Source organism: Amphiura filiformis, unplaced genomic scaffold, assembly GCF_039555335.1.
Source record: "Amphiura filiformis unplaced genomic scaffold, Afil_fr2py scaffold_21, whole genome shotgun sequence".
NCBI classification, from domain to species: Eukaryota; Metazoa; Echinodermata; class Ophiuroidea; order Amphilepidida; family Amphiuridae; genus Amphiura; species Amphiura filiformis.
The window spans coordinates 2,366,850-2,393,550 of NW_027305485.1; the positions used below are offsets into that span (position 1 = coordinate 2,366,850).

The window sequence follows — 26,701 nt, forward strand, 5'->3', positions numbered from 1 at the left end:
ATTTGAGCACGGAGCGTGGCAAAGAGCACTTCCCCTTCACATGCTCGACTTAACACGTACGTCATTGAAAAACTCAGATCTGAGATTGGTTGAAATGGAACCTGCATACAAAGTTCTTTCTCAACTTTCCTAGTGTAATATAAAATAAGGGGTCGCAAGCTCTAAGTACCCTCTAAAGACTCTTTAAAATAAATTGAAAAGCTTTTTTGACGAAATTAACAGGTTAAAATATTCTTCATTCTGTATTTGCTATATACATTTTTTCATCAAATCACACAATTTCTGTATAAATTTTTTTCTGAATATTTATCTAAAACTTTTGGTTTTATGCTTTGATGCTATAATATTGTTTGGTATAAGAATCACGTTGGAACGCAACATAGGCCTACCCAGCAAACACAAAACGTTTTCGACATCATTCGCAAAAGGTTATAAAAGGTTGTCAGAAAACGTTTAAATGTCGGGTTATATAAAGGGTATATTAAGTGTATAAAACGTTTTCATAACCTTACACAAACATTTTTTAATAATCTACTGCTCGGCAAACAAAAATGTTTTACAGAAAACGTTTAAATGTCGGGTTATATAAAGGGTATAAAAACGTTCTAATAACATTCCAAAAACATTCTTGAAACTTGATACAAAACATTCTAAACAGAATGTTATTTTGGGGTTCAAAAAATATTTTGCGAAAAATGTTTGCCCAAAATATTTTCAATAACGTTTTAAAAACGTTTTCATGACCTTTATATAACCCGACAATTAAATGTTATTAAAAGGTTTTGAAAAAAAAAAAATTTTAAAAACATTTCTGTGTTTGCTTGGTTCAAATATTTTAACATAATGTTATTTAAGTATTGACACAATATTTGGCAAAAATGTTTGCAAAAAATAGTTTACAAGAACATTCAAAAATATTGTTGTAGTGTGTTTTTATACAAAACGTTTTAAAACGTTATCATGACCTTTATATAACCCGACATTTGAATGTTATTAAAGCGTTTGTACCTAAACCAAAAGCCAAAATATAACTTATTTAAAACGTTTTTAAAACGTTTTTGTGTTTGCTGGGTACGTAAGGCCAAAAAAATTGTCAGATATCCGCCCGCATTTCTACGTCATTTTACATGTTCTATGCCATTTGCATGTCAAAACATGTTCTTTAATGATTTTAACCTGTATAGTGCAAATGGCAGCCATTTTGAATATTTCAAAATCAAGTGATGAGACATTGGCTGAAATGAATCAGTTTGTATATTTTGCTTACACATTTAAGGTTGAAACTGTTGCCATTTCCATCACATAAGATGTCAAAATATGTTTTTGAATGATTTTTAACCTGTACAGTACAAATGGCAACCATGTTGAATATTTCAAGGCCAAGTGATAAGACATTTATAGAAACTAATACGTGTGGGTATTTTGTTTACATCTGGATATTGCTTCACATAAAGATGCCAAAGCAACTTTTTATAGTGATTTCCTGTACACTTGGTGATTCATCTTTGATTCGAGGTGACCCCTGGGCTTATTTTGTTTGTATTATCCATCCCAAGTAGCATATCCCCATTAACCTCGTATGGAAGACATAACATTAATCTTCAACTCAGGGAGTGTGAATCAGGGGCGTAGCCAGCTTTTTTGGTCGGGGGGGGGGGGGGGCAAAATAAAATTTCGGGGGCACAGACGAAAAAATTACAGTTGCATCATACAATAGCCCCCTACATAGATCTTCGAGCGTCAAAGAAGGCTTTATTTGGACGATGTGCGCGCGTAGCGCGCAAAATTGGGTATTTTATACTATTTTCGCCCATTATCATGATGGAAATGGCTTTATTTTCACAAAATTTTTGTATTTTACACTATTTTGGCCCATGATCGGGCTGAATTTTGCCCTTTTCTTTTCCTTTGCCCTTCTGATTTCCTTTTTTATTTTTTGTCAGAGGGGCACTTTTTTCTTTCATTTTTTGTCAGGGGCACTCTGCCCCCCTGCCCCCCGCTGGCTACGCTACTGGTGTGAATTAGGTCTAAATGCGGATATCTAAATGGGAAGACTGTAGGCCTACTCCCAATTCCAGAAAATACAGAACTAATTTTTTGAGATTAAAAAAAATATTATCCTGTTTTTGCCAAATGAAACATAATTTAGATAAATCATAATCATTTAGTTAGTAATAACAAAAAAAAAATGAAATCAAATTTTAATATTTGGTCAAGTTTTGGGAATAAGGGTTAAAAACTTGCGTTTTTAGGGCGTCTTTCGCAGCTGTGATAATCAAGCCCAAAGACTTGTACCAAGACTAATTTCAATTTCAATTTTTGAAAAACACATTATTTTTTCTAATATCAACCAATTATCAAAATTAACATAAAATAATATGAGCAAACTCATACATAGTCTCTACTCCAAGTTTTGAATGCTTACATTTGTGACAAGTCTTTGAATTTTGTGACTGCAGTTGTAAGAAATCATGTAAAATTGCATTATTTGGCCCATTACCTTTCAAATTGCAAAACTGTTAAAATTGGACGCTTATTGCTAGTTAGAACTAAGTAAAGGATTAAGATTTCGATATGTGTCAACTTTCATTTGAAAAAACAGGATGATATTTTTTAATCCATAAAAATAGTTCTGCTGTATTTTTCTGGTATTGAGCATGTTGAGAGTAGACATATTAGAAGTCTAAACCGCATAAGACGCAGAGGCAATTAATATATTATATTATTTAACAATAATATTATTTAGATTTTGATGTTACGTTTATCAAATTTTAAGTCGATGTTTATGCTTGTGACTATTGCAAAACATATGCACTGAAAGACACTACTTTTTTTGTAGAGGGGTGGGGGGGGCTTGTGGAATCGGTAGTGTATAGGTCAGAAAATGTAACTTTGTCCGATAGGCGATAACGCTTCAATGTTATCGCAACAAAACTTAAGTAACTTGTTTAAACCATGTTTGATAAAAATTGCACCAACAAATCTCAGTAAAGAAAAAGTTTTAGGGACATATCCACCATAAACATCACTCGTGCTGCTAAATCCCAAAGAAAAGACCACTCCTGTTATAAGAGTTTGAATCACAAACGGGAATTATAGAAATAGCTGCCGGATGTTGTTATCTACATTAAAAACAGGACTGCTACCCAAGATAGAGATGAGGGCTAGGTTTTAGGGTTAACATTAAGGTTGGCTAGAGTTAGGATCAGGCACGTACGCAGGGTTCTTTTTTTTTTTTTTTGGGTGGGGTGGGGGTGGGGTGCAGATTTTGAAAAAGTGGACCTTTTTCCGTGGTTGGGGACGATTTTGTGAAAAGTAGACCTTCTTCCCAATTTGGGCCTTTTTTGACTAAAATAAAATCATAAAATCCCCGATTTGTTTTCCTCGCTATGCTTGTCAGTTTTTGGGACTTTTGTTTTTAAGTGGACTTTTGCAAATTTGGAGTCTTAATACGATGTTAAAATATTCTTGCATTTTAATTTTAACATTTTAGCATTAACTACTATGTGCATTAAATCCAAAAGTTATGCTATTTATAAAATTTATATAGTTTTAATAACAACATTTTACCATAGTTAGACTATCTTTTGAATAAAGTGCTCAATCCCAAAAGGGAGAGCGTATAAAAATTCAAAGAACAGACCTTCCAGAATAAGTAGTCGTTACTCTGAGTTTCATGCCTAAAAGGCAATCGTCAGACGACACGATAGTTTTAATATAAAAGTATTTACTGTTTAAGGCAGCTATACTAAGCTTGAGATATTGAAATTATCATATAACTGTAATAAATAGTCAATAAGTCAGTGTTCGTTTCTTAAGATAATGATAAGAGGAAAATATGAAATCAATATCAATAATTGATCATGTAACGAGGAAAAGTAAAGGGCTGTCATGGTTCAACCGCTCGATGCCAATCATCATCGAATATGCTGGAAAAGAGAGGGAATTACCCAGAATTGTAAACAACAAAGGAGGAGGTGTTTATAAGTCCGACCACAAACACTTTTTCGCGTCAGAAGTTAAATTGTTATGCAAGGAGCAACATCGTAATACTTGTCAGAAGTTGTGTAACTTGGCTAACGCTCAATTCTTATATTGCATCAGGTGTTTTGGCAGTTGGCGTCAAATGTGATCATACACTTAAAATAGCTACTTATAAAACCAGTTCGTACCGGTGCCAACTTGGCTTGAATAACGTTCTCTCAGTTGTAGAGTTACCTATTCAGACAAAAGATTATTTTGGGAATATTAAGACGTGCAAAGACTTCACTATGGATAAGCTATCAGTTTATACACCAAAACTTTCGTCACCTGCAGAATTGAACTCTCACAAACAATTATCTACAGTGATGGATAATAATCTTCCACTTCGGCGGCCAAAAATTGCGATATTTGCAAGTCCTGAAGCGGAATCTGCAAGAGACTCTATTGACATTGAAGATGAAGTGTTCCTTGCGGATAATGAAAATGATACAAAGGTACGACATGACAGGTGCGTTGGATTGGACATTGAATTGCAAGAATGCCAACGTTTTCAACGCGAGAAGAAAACAGCTTGGGTGCCGAAACAGAAGGCGAAACCAAACCAGCGACAATCTACAGCAAATCAACGGTGGAAGAAAGCGACAATTAGCGCAAGACTTTGTGTGGATCTTGCAAACAGGAAGAAAAGTGGTTTAGAATCTGACGAGAAAGATTTTGTTTCGGAGAAAAAGGACTTGATACCAGGTTTAACGCTAAATCGTCGTCGTTGGAGAAAAGTTGGACTATGTGTATCTATGAATGCAATGTCGTTGAAAGATGTGAACAAATCTAAACAAGAAAAGAAATCTGAACAAAAATCAAGCGCTGGTAATGATGATCCCTTTGTGCAGATTTCAGAAGACAGTAACTCATTGAATATTGCTGGCAGCGATAGGACAGAAACAAAAACATCCGGTAGGACAATTCCAAGTGCGCAAAGATTTGGGAGGCGATTGTCACCACAAGTGAGCAGAAGTTTACCAGATAAATTCAAGCCTTCTCCACCTCCCAGTCCCAGGCGATGTTTGACAAGAAGAACTCAGTCGGAGAGTCATTCTCATCTGGACATACCACATGGTCACGCAAGACCTTTCAGAAGAATATCCAGCCCAGCTCTTAGTTCCCGATCAAGCTCACCCCCGCCTTCGGTCTGCTCTTCTCCAACATTCTGTCGCCGAAAACTCTCTCTCGCATCTGATTCGTCACTGCCGAATTCCCCACCTTCATCAACTTGTTCGTCACCAAGGAGTGAAAGAAAGAGGTTGTCGCTGGCATCTGATTTGGAGACAAATAGAAGTATAGTGGAAGATTTGATGCATCAACGGTCAGAAGCAATATCACACCTTAGTGACGAGAGAAGTTTCAGATGTGGAAGGAAGAATGTGATGAACTGTGATGAGTCTCCAATTGGCAGACGATCAACTCAAGCTTGGGAACCTTTAAAGGTAATTATGATTTACAATTTACTTAAGGGCTCGGATAACGACGTTTTCACGTATTTTTTTCTAGGACCTGAGAGAACATCAGACACATCAAATTGCATTCTGAATACGAGGAATGTCATTCTAATATCAAATAATTTATTGAAATTCGGGATATAATACCAATTTTATGGCAAATTATTAGAAATTAATATAATTTTCGACCTTTCGTATTGAAGAAGTGACTCGTGTGCTCTGAGGCCCCACAAAAAATACGTGAAAACGTCGCTATCCTTTACCTATAACGTTAGCAGATAACTATTTTGTGCTCCAAATAGCACCAGTAGTTAATTTGTGCTCCAAACAGTCGAATAATTATTATACAATGTTTTGATCGTTTGTATGGACATTGAATATGGATCTAAATTGATTGAAACTGTTAGCATGGTTAGTCAATAAAAAAAATCAATGTCTTCAATTAAATAGATAATATCAATATCAATTTAAAAAGAAGTTACAATAAAAACATGGAAGTATAATTATAAATAGATAAGCTACAAAATATACTTTATATTCATCTTTTTGTGCTATCATATATTATATTTTGCAGAATCATGAAGACATCGCTTTGACTGAAAGGTTGCCTGTTGCAGACCCCACGAAATCAAAACAACAACTTCAAGAAGCTGAGCTGACAGAATACTACGACATTGCAGAAGATAACGGTTTCTCTCTGTCATTAAAGGAGTTGAAACAAACATCTAACTTTAATTTACCAGAACTCGTATGCTTAGAGTCTGATAGCATTTCCGATTGCAAAAGCAGAACATCTTCAAATGATAGCAGCATAACGGAATGGACTGGAAGTATGAAATCATTTAGGACTTCCAATAAAACAGACAATACCAAAACATGTTCGAAATTTGCTTGTAAAAGAACTGATGCAGACATTGTCAAAGACGTTGAAGAAGAGATCCAACAGAGAGTCTCCAGGCGGAAACAGCAGTTGATACAGCAAGCAGGTGGTCAAGAACACCACGGCAGGTTACAGTTAAGAGCAAGAGCAAGATCAACTGGAGGACAATTACGGAGAGTGCTCTCCGATATGCATGAAAAGCGTACAACAGCCGAACTGTGGCAAATGGCCGTTGAAAAGAGCAAATCGCAAAGCTCGTATTTTTCACATACAAATAATATGGTTTTATCAGTTCATTGAACTATTGACTTTGACTCACTGGCTATATTGGGCTATTCCAGTTGAAATCCACACTACCCATGTGGAGCATTTTGGAAATATCTTCCACAGTGGGAGTATGATTTTCAAATGTAATTGGTCAGGGTTAATCATTTTGAAACCCATACTCCCCTTGTATTATGGCTACCTATATCTTCTACAACTGGAGCGAGTATTTCAAATGGAAGTTATCCAATTTGTCTAATCTATTTGAAACTCATACTCCCTCTGTGGAAGACTTTAGCTAAATCTTCCACAGGGGTAGTGTGGATTTTAAATGGAATAGCCCACTGTGTTGATATCCACTTATTTTCAAAAACAAATCAATGTTAGTGTTGAAATGATTTGAAAATATATCGAAAGCTTTGATAAGATCTAATATTTATATTGCATGAATCGGGTCCCAGCAAACACAAAAATGTTTTAAAAACGTTTTAAAGAAGTTATATTTTGGGTTTTGGTTTAGGTAAACAATGGTAAAACGATTTAATAACATTAAATGTCGGGTTATATAAAGGCGTAACATTTTGTCAACACTTAAAAAAACATTATGTTAAAATATTTGCAGTAGATTATCAAAAATGTTTTGAATGTTATGAAAACGTTTTATACCCTTTATATACCCTTTATATAACCTTTTATAACCTTTTGCGAATAACGTCGAAAACATTTTGCGTTTGCTGGGGTGTAATGTGATATAGGTAAATTTTTTTGATAACCATAAAACAAAGTTAATTTAAAAATGAGCAAGTAAAATAAGCATTACAAATGATTGGAAATAATTATGTGCAATAGTATATTGGACAAAAAGTTTTGTTGATGAACTTTTGATTTGTGCCATTTCAGTTGAAATCCATACAGCCCCTGTAAAGACATGATCTTAATCTTCTACATAGGGATTGTGAATTTCAAAGGAGGTTTATACCTGAATGGGTGACTCCATTTGAAATCTACACTCCCTGTATGTGAGATTAAAGTCTAGTCTTCCATAGGGCTTGTATGGATTTCAACTGGAATAGCCCATTAAATTAACTTAGATTAGGATTTAGGATAAAGATTAAATTTTCGACGCTTTGTCATCTTAAATGAATGATGAACAGATCATTGTGGATTATGTAGAATTTTAGCCTAATTTAATGCTATAATTAACAAAGATTTTTGACGATAATAGTTTAATCTAATCATCTTGTAAAGTAAAGCTAATCAGTTTTGATGGAAGATATCATTTTTAAATATCTAATACATGATATTTGATAAAATAATTCGCCAACATTGGCTAATGCATGTTGGTAGAAAAAATGACGCAATAATAGTTAGGCCTGTAACTTATATAAACAAACAATTCAACGAATTGTGTTAAATACATAATAAATGTGGTGATTATATGAACATTTGTTTCCTTTGTGTCTTCCTTGTGATGTAAACTGTGTTGTTTTATTTCATAACGATTAGGCCTATTCATAGAACTTCTTCGGTAGTTATATTACGGCCTATAAATAACATTTACAAAGTGAACATTATACACGTGAGCAATATGATCAATATTTCGATTAATAATAGTAAAAAATCAAAACCTTGGAAGAGCGCCAAAAGTACTTTATTGAATATTGATGATGTAATTTTGTTTTCGATATCACTAGGATCCACAACATGCTCATCAGGGCCACAGTTCTTTAACCCCAATACATTTGTACATTCATTGAATGACCTTTTGAAAATTCGGGTACAAAAACTCATTCTCTGCAACTTGAGGTCAAATTTTGTACTATGATTGTTTAATTGAGGTTATTGAACTATACCATTAGGATGAGGCCATTGTGGTCCATAGGGTATGTTGAAGCACAGACCCTATAGTTGAAGCCTACAGATTTGTTTTTCTGTTAGAGAAAGGAAATAAGTTTATCTGTTATCCAAAGTAATCAATTTTCGCTATTATTAGATCATTATGTTCAATAATGATTGATTTAAGCAGAAGTTCCTCGATATTTTGTAGAACATTTAATTTGATGTTATAAATAAGTAACTGAAATAGCCCATTAGATTAACATTAAGGATTAGGATCAAGATTTAAATTTCGACGCTTTGTCATGAATGATAAACACAAAACCAGTAAACACAAAACGTTTTCGACATCATTCGCAAAAGGTTATAAAAGGTTGTCAGAAAACGTTTAAATGTCGGGTTATATAAAGGGTACATTAATGGTATAAATCGTTTTTATAACATTAAATAACATTTGTTGGTAATTTACTGCATAATGTCGGGTTATATAAAGGGTATAAAAACGTTTTAATAACATTCCAAAAACATTTTTGAAAACTTGGTACAACTCATTCTAAACAGAATGTTATTTTGGGGTTGAAAAAATATTTTGCAAAAATGTTTGCCCAAAATATTTACAATAACGTTTTTAAAATGTTTTCACGACCTTTATATAACCCGACATTTAAATGTTATTAAAACGTTTTGTAAAAAACATTTTAAGAACATTTCTGTGTTTGCTGGGTGCAAATATTTTAACATAATGTTATTTAAGTGTTGACAAAATATTTGGCCAAAAAAGTTTGCAAAAATAGTTTACAATGACATTTCGAAAACATTTAAAAATATTGTTGTAGTGTGTTTTCATACAAAAGGTTTTAAAACGATTTAAAGACCTTTATATAACCTGACATTTTAATGTTATTAAAACGTTTTTACCTAAACCAAAACCCAAAATATAACTTATTTAAAACGTTTTAAAAACGTTTTTGTGTTTGCTGGGATACTAGATTATCTGATAAAATTATACGCCAATATTGACTAATGCATGGTAGAAAAAATGACGCAATAATAGTTATAACTTAAATATGTTAAAAACCAATTCAACGAATTGTGTTAAATAAATAATAAAGGTGGTGATTTCTAATAACAGTTGTTCCCATTTTGTTATGTTTGTGATGCAAAAACGTTGTTTTATTTCATATAACGATTATTCATAGAACTTCTTCGGTAGTTATATTACGGCCTATAAATAACATTCACAAAGTGAACATAAACACGTGAGCACTACGATCAATATTTCGATAACTAAAATAGTAACAAGTATTCCTGAAAAAAATTGGTGTCAGTTCCAATTTACAATGTAATTATTATTTGAATGTAATGTTAAAGAGAAGTTTTGCACTGTAGCGCTGACAAGAACATGAGTGGTAGTTCATATACGGTATCATTAAATAGGCCCACCATACTGCAGTTACTGTCCGTTTTCCTATACACAATACACAGTGCTCTTTCCCATTGACGCGTGACCTCTACAAATAGCCCTACGTTAAAAGTATGGGGATATGACTAGTTAACTTCGCTGTGTGAAAAATAACCGGCCAATATTAAAAGTACTCTTCTAAAGTTCTAGAAAATATAGTTTTTTAACATGTCCTAAATTTTTAGCTAATTTAGATGTTTGGAAATATTCATACTTTGGTGTTTTAGTTAATGTTATAGGTAATAGTACATTGCCTAGTTAACGTCGCTGTGTGAAAAATAACCGGCCAATATTAAAAGTACTCTTCTAAAATTCTAGACAATATAGTTTTGTAACATGTCCTAAATTTTTAGCTAATTTAGATGTTTGGAAATATTCGTACTTTGGTGTTTTAGGAAGGATATGTAAACGGCAGATAACACCAAAAATATGAAGAAATTATTTCCAAACCGTGTTAAGTCAACAATCATTATGTTGCTCATTTTCAAGAATGCTGGTTTACAAAAAGCAGGCAATTGTCTCATTTCGTGAACAAAGCTACACATACCATTGTTTCCTTTCGTTTCCTTTATAATCGGTTACCCAACTGAAGCTATAATACCAGCTTTATTGAGATATCGCACATGAAAACAGACACTTGTGCACAACCAGAGAAGATCCGATTTAATCAGTTGAGCTGTTTCAATGAGTGTTATCTTGGTTTAATAGCTTTTAATGGGGTTAAGTCCTGCAAAGGTCGAGATGAATTCTACTGTAGACATGACTGCATCATGCATGTTTTTAGCGAAACGTCAGCCTTCTATTCTTCAAATCTTTTCAGAGGGCGCACCACCAAATCACTCACGATTTATGTACCAGTGAAATTCGGTTAAAATAGTCCACCGCTTATTTGAGCTTGTTGCGACTTTATTTTCTAAAGATAATTGTCAAAATTCGCCCGTTTTCAGCTCATTGCTTCTGGCAAGTGTCTACATGAAGGAATCTGAGAAAAAATCCCAATATTTTATTTCAGAGGTGAAGTTTTGGCGCAAATTTGAACAACGTCCGGTTTCAAAAATGAGCTGCTGCCACCAGATATAGGCTAATTAAAACAGCGTATTACTATCAAGACTTATGTTTGAAAGCTGTCCTCAGATCGATGCGTGAAGTTTCCAGTCCATCACACTACGTGCTCTATATATTAGTCCATGTCGATATTATCAAGACAGAGATTGCGTCTGATGACGTCATCTGTCAAAGTCGTTGATGATGACCCGGCGGTAACGGCGCCTTATTTTAAGCTTATTGTTAATTTTGCACCTTCAAACCGTACAAACAATCTCAAAAGTTAGGTCTTTATAGTAGGAAACTTTCTTTAGCGGGGGCACCATGTCAACAATGCCTAGAAAAGTTGCTTTTTGCCTTGTAAAAGTACGTAATTTTTCGGCATTTCCTGGTATCAGCATGGAAGCAGGTCGATTCGGCCCAAACCAATTCGTCCACAGTTGACTTGGCCATATGCCAATTCATGCATTGGCCCCAAGCTAAGTCAGCTACAAACCAATTCGATATTGACCAAAAGGGATAAACGATTTAATATGTTAATGAATATATGTGACCGTCCATCACGAAACAGCTGTAAAGTCGGCTGGCGGTCAATTTTGTTTTATTTCGTGTTTAGAAAATATATCATAAGCTTTAAAATGAAAAATCATTTGACTCAAACGATATCCAGAAGTAAAAAACAAGGGGTTAAGTGCACAACGTACAAAAAAGTGACTATATCTCATTAACCGATGATCCTACAGATATGCGACCACTGACTTTTCTGTTCCTTTTTGACATATGGCACGACTCTCTAAGATATTTGGTTAAAAATTTAAAAAAGTGACTATATCTTATTAACCAATGATCCTACAGATATGCGACCACAGACTTTTTTTGTTCCTTATGACTAAGTTTGACATATCTCACGACTCTGTAGGAAATGATGTACATCATCATCATCATACATCATCATTTTATTTTCATACACATCGACATACAAAATATATATAAAAGACACAACATTTGAATGAGGAGATGCTCAAAAGGCCTGAAGCGAGCACCCCCTTACACTGCCTTAAGTTACAACATACAATTACACAAAGCTAACAAATATAAGAAAGAGGAGAAGAACATGCAAAGAAAGAAGCAGTATAAATATTTATAACATTTCATATAGACATTCCACAGTTCACAGAAGAAATTGATAGTTGGGGTGGAGATGGGTGGGGATGGGTGAGGTCATTAAATAATGCCTAAATATTAAATGTAATTTTTTATTAGACTTTTCTTTATTTGTAACTTAAACTGGTTTACTGATTTTGCCATCTTTATATATTTATCAGTAATATTCCATTTCCTAGGCCCGGCAGCTCACCGGAAGCCCGTGTTGTGAGGGCCACAATAACTGCGGCTACAACGAATTGGTTTGTGACCGAATGCAAGACATCAAGGCATCTAAATATACAGATTTGGTGTAAAAACAACGGTTATGGAAAAAATCACGAAATAGTTCAATTTGGCCAACTTTTTTTGTACATCAATATACAGGGTTCGAATTAGCATGTGGGCGAATTGGTTTGGGGCTGAATTGACGAATAGTATTGATATCGATATTGATATTTTTACCCACGTGATATTTCGATATGATGATTCGAATTGTCACGTGATCGTCAAACCTGTACTAAAGGTATAAATATAATGTAAATTTGGTCAGAAACACAAAAAAGTCGGGGCGGTCACCATCTCACAAGGGGGGGGGGGGGCAAGAGGGGGGAAAGACTTTTCACAGGGGAGGACAGCTGCCCCCCTTGCCCCCCCCCTCCCCCGGCTACGCCACTGGCATGCATTTAAACATATTTATTCACCAATCATTACACAAGAACAAAATGATAATGAGGCAACTTAAGAGGTGGGGTATGAACGTTTGGACAGTATTTATTTTGGGACATCAGAGCACACCAGACATATCGAATTGCATTCTGAATACGAAGAATGTCATTCTGATATCAAATAATTTTCAATTTTTGAAATTCGCAATTTAATACACATTTTATGGCAAATCATTAAAAATTGATATTTTTGATATTTAACAGTACTTGAAGTAAACTTTATAAATCTGATGATTTATACTTAAAGTGTATGTAGGTGGGATGAAAAGCCGACGATCAATAATTGAAAATTTTGACCTTTCGTATTGAAGATATGAATTTTTTTTCCCAAAACACACAAAAAAAATAGTTTTTTTTTGGAAAAAAATCCATATCTTCAATATGAAAGGTCAAAATTTTCCATTGACCGTCGGCTTTTCCTCCCTGCTACATACACTTTAAGAATATATCATTAGATTTATATAATTTACTTCGAGGATTGTTATATATCAAAATTTGAAAAATATCAAATTTTTATAATTTGTCATAAAATTTGTATTATATTGTGATTTTCAAAAATGAAAATTATTTGATATCAGAAAGACATGCTTCGTATTCAGAATGCAATTCGATAGGTCTGAGGTGCTCTCATGTCCTACAAAAATACTGTCGAAACGCAATAAACGCTCATTTTAGATCCCTTAATGGGAATAATCAGAAATAATTAGGAGGATTAGGGCCTATGTATTACCGATGCATGATGAACCATATTTTATACCGTTCTCAAAATTACAAAAAAACGACCTTTAAAGACAATTATCGTACAAGATCGTGAAAAGAATGTAAGAAAGGTATGGAATCATAGAAGTCGTTTAGACACGCGCCCTTCATGGCTGAATGTATTCTTACCCCGGAGGGGTTCTCCCTGCATGGTTGAAGGTGTACGGGTATGGCAAGCCAAGGGGTCCAAAAGCGTGGAACAGCTACGCGTAGCTTCTTTCTCGTTACGAGCAGCTGTTTGACCAATCAAAATAGTCAAATTCAATCACGTGGTTGGGTCGTTAGCTGCGCGTAGTATAGTTATAGGTATCCTCTTTCACAATTATTATCTTGTAATTAATTTACGGAATTAGCATAGATAACGAACGGGTAAAGGAGGCCAAATCACAGCACGTGTCAAGAGAACATGTTGCTAATGCCTGGCTAAAATGACACAAAGCATATTTATTTAGTCTTTCCAAGTTTACACCGTGTTTAATAGCAAGTAACTTTATACTCGGGCTGTATTAGCGGTGCAGGGGATATGAAGGTCAAACAACAACTACTACTGATGTAAAGCGCTGTGTAAAGATATTGCTGGGAAAGCGATATCACATGCCACTGTGTAAATATGGAGAGAGTAAAATGGGTCATCATTTTTTTCGGAACGGGGGGAGGGGGGGGGGGTCCTAAATTTACAAAAAGTCGGCGTCAATAAAATTGTGGCCCTCACTATTTCGGCATCAAAATGTTTTTACCCCCGACTCCCACCACCGATACACCTTACCCCCTAGACAGGCTAAAATTGTATTGAAATCAGTCTTTTTGAATACAATAAACACACTATCTGTAGTCATCTTGTGACTCCCTACATTTTGTCATTATCAATTTATGACCCCTCCCCCTTATTTTTCTTTCCAAAAAGTATGACCCCTATATTTGGGATCCTTCCGAAGAAAAAATGATAGCCCCTAAATATAGAACAATCATCATTCTGTTCAGATATTACTTTAATAGCACCTATACCATTTTTTGCTGATATACTACAGATATTTTCATTTACAAAAATTAACAACGTAATATTTGTGAGAGAGGATGTTTACATCAGCTCCACGTGTTTAAAACCGCGAATCTGATTGGTTAATATGCTGCACGTAACGAGAAAGAAGCTACGCGTAGCAGTTCCACGCTTTTGGACCCCTTGGCTTGCCATATACGGGTATGTGCCACGGTTGAGGGGTACTTTTTAGCAATATATAAATATTAATAATAAATTGCGCTTTGACCAAATTGAAACGAAATTGGTCTTATAAAAATAGTATACAAATTAGTGTCAGCAACGCCGAGCTGCTCCAAAACAATGGAATTTATATGAACATAATTAAATCGGTAAAGAAGTTTAGGAAATTGGAGTTACTATTTCACATTGTACATTGTATTACAAGTTCAATTGTGCATTGTTTTAAAAGTTCCAATTATGAACCTGTTTAATTTGCAAAAAAAAGCTGCTCGAGTTAGTCAAGTTGTTTCTTTAAGGTGTTTCAAGGAATTCATATTGAAAACAAATAAACCACGTGCTCTTCCAGTCGTAGTCAATATAAGGGCCTTTCCCTGCGTCATTCAATTCGATTTGAAGAGGTTAATCAATATCGAATATTGATGTTCATAACTTAAATCCAATAGAGGAAATGAGAGTGATGTCGGGAATGAATCTTATGCAAAGTTCCTAAAGACTATATCTGTTTTCCCCGTTTGTTCTCAAAGATCCCATATTGTGCTTGTTTGCCCCTCATATAGACCCCTGTATGCCCTCAAAAGACACTGTATTGTCTTGTTCCCCCAAGACACATTTTACTCCTTTTGTGAAAATATTACTGTTTTACCAAAATCTGCCCCAAACGACTTATGTTTCAGGAACTTCTCTTGAAAAGCCAATTTTTTTTAGCATCTGACCCCGAAAGAACCCCCTTTTAGGATGGTTCATTCTTAATTTGAAGTGTTTTTGCAAAACGAATAATTTGAGATCATTGTATGAAAATCTGAGCAATTTCAGGTTTTGACCCCTGTGGAGTGCCAATTGTGACCTTTGACCTTTTGTGTTTCGAGAACCTTACATCGCATCGCAGATTCTATACTTTTTCTGAATCGTTAAGACAATGCAGAGAAATTACTTTGGAGTGGTTTTTAACCAAATATGAGCAATTTTAAACTTTAACCCCGTTGTATGAAATTTGACCCTTGTTGACCCTGTCATTTTTTTTCAATTTGTTAACATAGCTTATTGTTTTCTACGCATTTTTTCCGATCTAGAAACCTTGATTAGAGGTTGATCTCCGAGGATACAGGATGTTACCTTCTACCAACTAAACTAAGACGTATAGGGTTCAATTGCAAAGATATTGGCCCATCTTGCAATTTGCCTTTGCCGACATCCGACTCATTTGGTCGCGTTGATACACAACTGAGTACTTCACTCACAAGAAACATGTTAAATCATATTAACGATGAATCAATTTATTTATTTGGATAGAACTGATAGAGGGGCTATGACCTGAAATGAAAAAAGAAAGTGACTTATTTTTCAAACCAAGTGATGTTTTGATCTTTTCCAGTTGTTTGCTTAAAAATAGAGCAGGTTATGTACATAGGTGCAAACCTTTTGCAGGTAAATATGGTCCCTCAGAAAGGTGATTGACCTAGGCGCATCATACCCCGGGGTGGCACTCATTAAAAATGGGTGACGGGGATGTGCGGCCACATTGACCCCCATTTCTCGACACTTTCTCACCCAATGAAGCCCTTTTTTTATTTTACTGAACTCCCTCTCACCCAATGACCCCCTTTATGTTTTCCTCTCACCAAAGGACCCGCTTTTTTCAAAAAATTGGTAAAATTTCTGATAATCTCTCACTGAAAGACCCAGTTTTTCATTATTTTTCCTCATTTTTTTTTTTCAAATTTTGATAAATTTTTTCAAATTTTGATGATTTTTTTTTTTTTTTTATACATTTTTTCAAATTTTGATGAATTTTTTCAAATTTTGATGAATTTTTTTCTAATTTTGATGAATTTTGGCAAATTTTGATAAATTTTGTCAAATTTTGATGAATTTTTTCAAATTTTGATGAATTTTTTCCAATTTTGATGAATTTTTTTCAAATTTGTTATCAACTTTTATATCTTGACCCAAAATTTGTCACAGTCTCACTGAATGACCCCCTTTTTCGGTGTCTAGGCTCTCACCGAAAGACCCCTATAGTTTCGAACTGCTGTCCACCCATCCCCGTCACTTCCAAAGACGAGTACCCCCACCCCCGGGGCATCATATACATGTGTCAAATGATTAAAGGTATGTATACCGATTGTGCCACATAATGTTTTTTTTAACCTCGCACGAGGCCTATCGCCCTTTCCTGGGTGCCACCAAACTATATACTGTATTTTGTTCATATCACCTAAACAAACCATATGAGCTTTCATTTGATACCAAAATCTGCAAATTTTATGAATTTGGGATGGGCTGTCAATCGAGTCATCTTTAATTAAGGGCACAGTGATTAAGGGGTAGTTTCGACGTTTAATTTCTTGCGTTTTCCAGTGCAGTAAATAATGGGCAACAAACGTAATGTTTTCACTTCTGATTTTCAGCTGAAAATTTATTCTTCAATCCCAACATGTATAACATTAGATAATAAGCAGGACCGGATTTATCTTTTTCAGGACCCTGTGCAAGGCTAAAATGTAGGACCTTCTGGATATCTAGATCCACGTGCACACCCACCCAAGCGCTGTAACCTAATTCTCATTCTAAACCAGTGCTTCACTAAATTGTTTCACTTTCCTCTTTTTTAATTTATTTTTAATTTTGTTGTATCCTCCCATAACCAAATATGGGTCCCCTGGATCTTGGGTCCTGGTAAGTTCGACCATGTTCATAAAGATAAAACGGAGGTAAAGACAATAATAATTTGCTCTATATAATTTCGAATAGATTAAGAACATGAAGTACAGAGCAAGAAGAGGGGGGGCGTTACATTACATCAAAATGAGGATAGTACAAACCGAATGCATAAAGAGGGTTCCATATCCACCTATGTGCTTACTATCGAGCACAAAACATGCAAACATGAAGACCGCCATCCACAAAAGTTTTTGGGGTTTTGAGCAAATCATCGATACATAATTATAGTTATAAAAATTATACGAAAAAGTCAACCTGCAAATGTGTGTCTCAACCTCATTAGCTCTGTTGGTAAAGCGCCGGACTTTGGTACAAATTCATGTTTTCAAAAGCGCTCGATAGTAAGTACATATGCTAACTATCGAGTTTTTACGGTATACTAAACAGTGGATATTCTGCAAGAATTGTGTTTTCTGCGTATTTCTGAAAATTGAGTTCCGACCATATTCACGCATTAGATTCAGTTGTATCCTCACAGCAACCAATAAGCCAGTAGGTAATCTGTGTTCCTTTTCCCTGGATGAAAAGAAAACAATTACATTAACTCACTTTTAATGGAATAATATTTAAAAATTCTTTTGGAAAAAATATGTCACTTTTGATGTATAATTTGGCATGTAGATGTTTGTGGCAATGGCCTTATCTTTTATGATTTTCTTTAAGAATAAGTTACGATTTAATGACAGTCGGAATCATTAAACTATCAAAATTGATAACGCTGTATTATTATATTTATCTTAAATATCACTTCTAATATTAACTTTAAATTGTTAATAATTAGAAAGTGTTACACAATAAGAAATTAAATCATACTTCTTTACATGTTCAAGCCATAAAGTGTGATTTGCTCCACAGCGAAGCCCTAATTTTTTTTTCGAATTTTCACTTTTGCAAGACGTACTAAAATACCATGTCAAAGACTTTAACTAAACCGGAAGTGCTTTAATTACAGTAAAATTAAAATATTCAACCATATAACTCCACAATGACGTCACCAAACGTTCTTGTTGCCGAGAATGTATGACCTGGTCATAAATTTTGTCCAATTTTGTCCAACAAGAAAGTTTGGTGACGTCATCAAAACCAGACAGAAGTGTTGCCGGTTCTAAAAACATCTAGAAACACCAGTACCAGAGTGAACAAGATTCCTGATAGGAATTGAAATATTTCTGAGTGAGTAGTATCATTTTATTGGATCTGAAAAAGAACCTTTTATCAATCTTATGATTTACCTTCATATCTACGTGTCCGCGAAGCTCCATCTGAAATCTGTCGAAGGAATCAAGAATCTGCTTCGTAGAGGAACTTATGTGAATTTTCAAAGCTGAATATGGAAAAAGTGAAAGTGTGAATTTTTCTTTTATACAGATATTTTACTTCATTATCATCAAATAATTATGATTATGATGTAAGCTTTAAAGCATGCCGGTTTTTGTCGTCACCGTCTTACTACTGTTTGGCATACGTGACTCTCTTTGGTTTTAGGAAGTTGTCATGATTCACCTTTTTGATAAAAACATTCATATCAATACATTTGTATAATTTTTTATTTCAAATATCTCAAATTGATTTTTTTCCCATGATTTAGCATGTGAAATTCACTTTTTTGTGGTCAAAATTGAACAAAACTACCCGAATCCATTTCCCCTCAAATATTTTATCAACGAATATTGAATTACATGTGACATGTATTCTTCATATCAAATGAAGTTCAAACTTTATTTACTTTAAAATGCTGTTTTAATAATTGACATTTTTGGTAAAAAAAAAGGTAAAAAAACATCACAGAAACTGTATTATGCCGGGTAAAATAAAAAGATCAGAGTGTGTAGATACATTTTTTAAAACACCATAAGAAGCTTTGTCCAAATATGTTGCACAAAAACTTCAAAATCACTATGTGTTCTCACTAAATCTATGTATGCATAAAAGTGGAAAAATCCAAATAATATGCATTTCATGCTGAAATGGCATATGGTTTCTGGTCATAGGTAAAAAACTATGGGTCACAGAAATATGTCACTGTTAACTTTTTCAATTCAAACATCAAGCTCAATACATTGATATACATTTCTTGTCAAATATAGAATAAAAATGGGCATGTTTGGCAAAAAATGATTAATATCATGAAAAAAGCATGTTTTAACCCAAATTTTGCCTCAATATGGTATGATGGAATATTTTTGTTTACAGATTTAAAATATTCATATGCCCTATATTATTCAGAGCAAAAATTAAGATTGCAGTCAATTTTCTTTCGAAGTTCCGGCTACTTTAATATTTGCAATTTTTGGGTAAAAATTGGGAAAAAAAATCACAAAATACACATTTTCAACCAAAATATCTCAGTCCACGTCACCTTTCAGAATTGCCAGCCGCAAGTCTGCTTATGCATAATATACGATTAATGAGGAGGCTATCTAATTCGGCCATGTTGTAGAACCGGATGATGGGCGGTACTTTATTAGCTAGGTAACACTCACGGTGTATATGGTTGGGCGGTATTACATAAATCCATATACTATAACATCTCCCTTTCTTTACAAAGGAATTAAAGAGATTGATAACTGTCCATTGTTCATATACATTTCAAATGTCTTCTAGAGTCTGTTTCATGTCAACATGTTCCTCTTTAAACATTAATTTGAAAATAAATCGAGCATCATCAAAACAAAGCATTCAACTTTGGATAATTTTGGTCAAAAATATAACTGGCCTAACTTACAATACATAAAAGGCGAGACCGAAAAATTTTAAGTTGCTGTGCATTATTGTGCAAATGTTCGGTAGCATGTCGTTCCCTCTTGACGAATATGTCGCTAACCGGCACAGCATTTAATACAGCGTATTATTTATCACACAAACTATGTTTGTTTTTGCTTCTTTTTTCTTTGAGCAAAAATCTTGAACTTTATTTATTTCTTTTCTTTGATTTTCTTTCTTTAAAATCATATAAACCAAACACTGCTTTGAAGAAAATTAAGCTTCATTACTGACTAGTGAGTTCTGCTGCAAAGCTTCTGTTTGCGCATAATTCCTTCCGATACACAAGTCTCTTGGGCGTCTTTTGCATCCTCACGCTTTTAGGGAATCTTGGATTACTTTACACCCGATGCTGATGTGCGACTTTGCTCCTCAAGTCGTTGCTCCTTGAGTCGTTGCTCCTTGAGTCGTTGCTCCTTGAGTCGTTGCTCCATGAGTCGTTGCTCCATGAGTCGTTGTGCACATCACATCTCCCATATGGTTTGCAAACATCCTCGCGTACTGCATGCTTACAGCTACCGACCAATGCTTACATTCTTCATGTTTAATAGCTAGCATATATTAGAAACATGGTTCATACAGGCTTAGTCAAAAAGAAGTAAACTCATGTTTGAGGGGCTGTAACTCAAAATCTGTAAAGAATCTGCTAAAAATGAAAATACCACTGGAAAGAGCAAATTCTACACGTCTAAATTAAAAAATGAATTGATGCAATTGCTCACAGCAAACTCAAGTTATACTCATTTGAATACAACCATCCATTTTTGTAGCTGCACACGGTTTCACTTCCCAGGTAGGGGCCTACCTAATATTGATTGGCAAGGCGCGATATTCAAATGCAAATAAAGTTCTGTGGCAGGTGTGGTTTCGAGCAATAATTCCTACATGTTAAAGGGCTCTTTTCAATATGAATTTTACCTCATTGCACTACATTATAATAAATTGGGCCAAATAACAACATGGCACCACAATTTACCGCACGGGAGCGCACGTTTCTGTCGACGAAGTATCGACGGAGTCCCACTGAAGTTCAGCGTCTTTTTCCAATTTCCTACACCTAACCGGGTTTCATGTAAGGGAGCAGTATATAAGAATGTGAACAAGCTCAAAGTGCATGGGACACTATGGAACAGACAGCCGGAAGCTTCAGGCAGACCCCCGGGGGCAGACCACGAACTGCTAGATCACAACATTGCTAGAGTTAGACATGCGTTACAGCAAGACCAAAGATCAGCTCAATCCTGTACCCAACATTCCCCAATCAAGCTTCTGCCAGATCGTTCGTAAAGACTTGAATTGGTATCCTTACAAACTATAGTACCGTCATGGACTTTGTTGAACATTAATTAAAAGCAAAAGTTGTCTTTTCAAGAATAAATCCTGTAAGCACTTTGCTGATTCGTCGAAATTGAAATGGAAGAAAATCAATCGGCCGTGTGCAGCTTTAAAAATGGGTGGTTGTCTTCAAATGATTATAACTTTAGTTTGCTGTGAGCAATTGCAACAATTCTTTTTTACAGCCCCTCAAACATGAGTTTACTTCTTTTTGAGTCAGCCTGTATGTTGTATTTAAATGGCATCACATTTTAAAACACAGTGTCCAATGGCATTCATTACATTGTAAACACAACTCTGTATCAGGAAACATCACAAGTCCAAGACTGCATGTCCTGCTGACGTGCTGTTTATCACACTCACTGTCATTTTTTTTGCTTGCTGCAGGTATTTCTTGCTGCATCTTGTGCATTTCTTTATCAGCTCGGAAAATCTTGATTTCAGGCTTCTGCTGACGTATATTTTGACAACTTCAAAGTTCTTCAAAGCATGCATGTTTTCTTCAAATCGCCGATTTTTTTTTTTTTTTTCGTCGAATCTTTCTTGCCGACAGCGCGCAGTCCATTAGTGGCGACACAGCTCGTCACCTGTTATCGGTGATTCGACGAAAGTTTTCCATCTTTGTTTTACGCCCACGTAATCCATTTCGATTTGGTCTTTACCTAGCCGGGACACCGGCTAGGTCTTGTGATGCTATCGGATCTTTCTTACCTAGCCGGGACACCGGCTAGGTCTTGTGATACTATCGGATCTTTCTTCTTCTTTCTTCTTCTGGCAACAAATTTCAAAATGCTTCTTCTCCTACATGTTACATCCTACAATGACGTCACTTGCACATATGCATCGGCTATATCCAGTGTCTACAGGATATTCACAAATTTGGGGTCAAAGGTCATTAAGGGGTCATTTCCGGTATAAAACCAAATATCTTCAAAATGCTTCTTCTCCTACATGTTACATCCTACAATAACGTCACTTGCACATATGCATTGCCTTTATCCAGTGCCTATAAATTATTCACATAATTTGGGTCAAAGGTCATTTAGGGGTCATTTCCGGTCTGAAAGCTAAAAATATTCAAAAAATCACTGTTTTTACAAATTACATAGCAGAGTGTTGTCATTAGCACACATGCATTGCTACCAACCAGGGTCTTTGGGGTGTCTACAGTTTTGGGGTCAAAGGTCATTAAGGGTCGCTTCCGGTCAAAAACCAAAAATCATCAAATATGTTCATTTTAAAAATCTCAAAACCTAACTAGACCAGAGTTGCATAAACTTCATATATGCATTAGTGTTACCCGATGTGTGCATGGTATTTTTATTATTTTGGTCAAAAGTCATTTAGACGTCATTTCCGGTTTTAAGCTAAATAACTTCAAGAATTTTTATCTCCATAACTAAGCATAGCAGATTTATTTTATTTAAACTGTAACAATGCATTTTCGTGGTGTATATTAGGTTTTTTTTGTATTGGGGTCAAATGTCATTAAGGAGGTCAAAACGTCAAATTTGCAAAAAAATGTTTAAAATTACGGAAAAGTAGCTATATCTCAGCCTATAGAAGACGGATAAAGCCCCTACATGCTACAGTGATGGACCATTAATGGTATGAGATGTCCATAAACTTTAAAGACTGGCATTTCCGGCTCCGGCTAGGTCCAGATCTGTAACCAGATCTAGTTCTTTCTTCTTCTTTCTTCTTCTTCTGGCAACAAATTTCAAAATGCTTCTTCTCTTACATGTTACATCCTACAATGACGTCACTTGCCCATATGCATCGGCTATATCCAGTGTCTATATGGTGTTCACAGATTTGGGGTCAAAGGTCATTAAGGGGTCATTTCCGGTATAAAACCAAATATGTTCAAAATGCTTCTTCTTCCACAAATTACATGTGATGGTAACATGCTTAGGACATGTGATTTGACTTTGAACGATGTCTATAGGGTGTTCACAGATAAGGGGTCAAAGGTCATTAAAGGGTCATTTCCGGTCTGAAAGCTAAAATATTCAAAAATCACTGTTTTTACAAAATACATAGCAGAGAAAAGTCATTAGCACACGTGCATTGCTACTAACCAGGGTCTTTGGGGTGTCTACAGTTTTGGGGTCAAAGGTCATTAAGGGGTCACTGCCGGTCAAAAACCAAAAATCGTCAAATATTTTCATTTTTTTAAATCTCAAAACGTAACCAGACCAGAGTGACATAAACTTCATATATGCATTAGTGTTACTCGATGTATGCACGGTATTTTTGTTATTTTGGTCAAAGGTCATTTAGACGTCATTTCCGGTTTGAAGCTAAATAACTTCAAGAATTTTTATCTCCATAACTAAGCAGAGTAGATTTTTTTAATTTAAACTGTAACAATGCATTTTCTCGGTGTATATGAGGTTTTTTTATATTGGGGTCAAAGGTCATTAAGAAGGTCAAAACATCAAATTTGCAAACAAATGTTTAAAATTACGGAAAAGTAGCTGTATCTCAGCCTATGGAAGACGGATAAAGCCCCTACATGCTACAGTGATGCACCATTAATGGTCTGAGATGTCCATAATAGCCGGTCAAAGGTCAAACTTTAAGACTGGCATTTCCGGCCCCGGCTAGGTCCAGATCTGTAGCCAGATCTAGTCTTTTTTGTCTTTCTTTGACGTCCACGGCGGCGCTAGGACTCGTCTCATCGTAGGCGGGGGTATCTACAGTGCCAGAAAACCACGTCTGACACCATGTATCATGCCTGCTTATGCATATTATATATGATTAATCATGAGGCTATGAGACAGTAGTTTATATCTAATTCGGCCATATTGTAGAACCCGAGGATGGGCGGTACTTTATTAGCTAGGTAACATTCACGGTGTATATGGCTGGGCGGTATTACATAAATCCATATACTATAACAAACAGATAGGGTGACTCTACACTTTCGAAATTATGGCTACTTTAATATTTGCCACTTTGGGATAAAAATGAAAAAAAAGTCACAAAAAAAAAACACATTTTCAACCGAATTATCTCAGTCCACGTCACTTTTCAGAATTGCCAGCCGGGTTAGACAGATAGGGGAGACTCTAACGATTAATTGAAGCCCGGCTGGCACCATAAATGTTGCATGACCTCTCTACTATTATATAGAACATTTCAGGAGTTGAAATACATTATCTTACCTTCCCCAGTTGATTCCATTCTGGATGTTGTGTTGACAGTGTCTCCAAATAAACAATATCTAGGCATCTTAAGTCCAACTACTCCAGCCACACACGGGCCTGTGTTTGAAAGATAGGTAAGAATGAAAAAGTGTAAGAAATGAAGTATATATTTTATGAGAGAATGTGCCGTTTTTACACAGCCGTGACGTTAGTCACGGCTGTGTCTTTTTTCTTACAGGTTCTTTACCTAGCCGGGACACCGGCTAGGTCTTGAAATGCTACCGGATCTTTCTTTCTTCTGGCAACAAATTTCAAAATGCTTCTTCCCTTACATGTTACATCCTACAATGACGTCACTTGCACATATGCATCGTCTATATCCAGTGTCTATAGGGTGTTCACAGATTTGGGGTCAAAGGTCATTAAGGGGTCATTTCCGGTATAAAACCAAATATCTTCAAAATGCTTCTTCTTCCACAAATTACATGTGATGGTGACATGCTTAGATCATGTGACTTGACTTTGGTCGGTGTCTATAGGGTGTTCACAGATAAGGGGTCAAAGGTCATTAAGGGGTCATTTCGGTTTTAAGCTAAATAACTTCAAGAATTTTTATCTCCATAATTAAGCATAGTAGATTTTTTAAATTTAAACTGTAACAATGCATTTTCTCGGTGTATATGAGGGTTTTTTTTATATTGGGGTCAAAGGTCATTAAGGAGGTCAAAACGTCAAATTTGCAAAAAAAAATATTTAAAATTACGGAAAAGTAGCTGTATCTCAGCCTATGGAAGACGGATAAAGCCCCTACATGCTACAGTGATGCACCATTAATGGTGTGAGATGTCCATAATAGCCGGTCAAAGGTCAAACTTTAAGTTAAGACTGGCATTTCCGGCCCCGGCTAGGTCCAGATCTGTAACCAGATCTAGTTCTTTCTTTCTTCTTCTTCTTCTTCTTCTTCTTCTTCTGTCAACCATTACATTTGCTCTAGCACTCACATGCTTACATCGATTTTGACCTAACTTGGTCACAATGATCATTGACCGTGCCCCTACATGTCACATGAAACTCGTGGGGTCAAATGTCACGCAGGGGTCATAGGGGTCAAAAACGTGATTTCAACTAAAATGCATCTTCTCCCACACCTTACGTAGGACAGCGACCCCACTTGCACACATGGATTGTTATTACCCAGTGTCTATGTGGTGTACACAGATTTGGGGTCAAAGGTCATTAAGGGGTCACTTCCGGTATAAAACGAAAAACCTTCACAAATTTTTATTAGCTAAGTAAAACATAGCACAGTAACGGAATGTTCACACATGATCTGCAGTCACCCAATGTATATGTGGTATTTTTTTATTTGGGGTCAAATCTCATTAAGGGGTCACTTCCGGTATAAAACGAAATACCTTTAAAATGCATCTTCTTCCACAGATTATGTAGAACAGTGACGCCACTTGCACACATGTATTGTTATTACCCAGTGTCTATGGGGTGTACACAGATTTGGGGTCAAAGGTCATTAAGGGGTCACTTCCGGTATAAAACGAAAAACCTTCAAAAATTTTTATTTGCTAAGAAAAACATAGGACAGTAACGGTATGTTCACATATGAGTTGCAGTTACCCAATGTATATGTGGTATTTTTTATTTGGGGTCAAAGGTCATTAAGGGGTCGCTTCCGGAATAAAACGAAATACCTTTAAAATGCATCTTCTCCCACAAATTACGTAGGACAGTGACACCACTTGCACATATGCATTGTTATTACCCAGTGTCAATGTGGTGTACACAGATTTGGTGACAAAGGTCATTAAGGGCCACTTCCGGTATAAATCGAAATATTTTCAAAAAATTTTATTAGCTAAGAAAAACATAGGAGAGTGATGGTATGTTCACTATTGAATTG

At 35.4% G+C, this 26,701-nt stretch overlaps 1 protein-coding gene across 1 annotated transcript in view; it reads right to left on the bottom strand.

The window, feature by feature from the left end:
- Nucleotides 1-17,829: 17,829 nt before the first annotated feature.
- LOC140143411 (atrial natriuretic peptide receptor 1-like) overlaps nt 17,830-26,701 on the bottom strand; it is a 31,590-nt gene continuing 22,718 nt past the window's right edge. The window contains exons 19-21 of the mRNA XM_072165267.1: nt 24,805-24,903; nt 18,769-18,860; nt 17,830-18,052 (exon numbers count right to left, since the gene is read on the bottom strand). Coding sequence (XP_072021368.1) covers nt 17,984-18,052; nt 18,769-18,860; nt 24,805-24,903 — 260 coding nt within the window. The 3' untranslated portion in view covers nt 17,830-17,983. The remainder of the gene's footprint in view (nt 18,053-18,768; nt 18,861-24,804; nt 24,904-26,701) is intronic.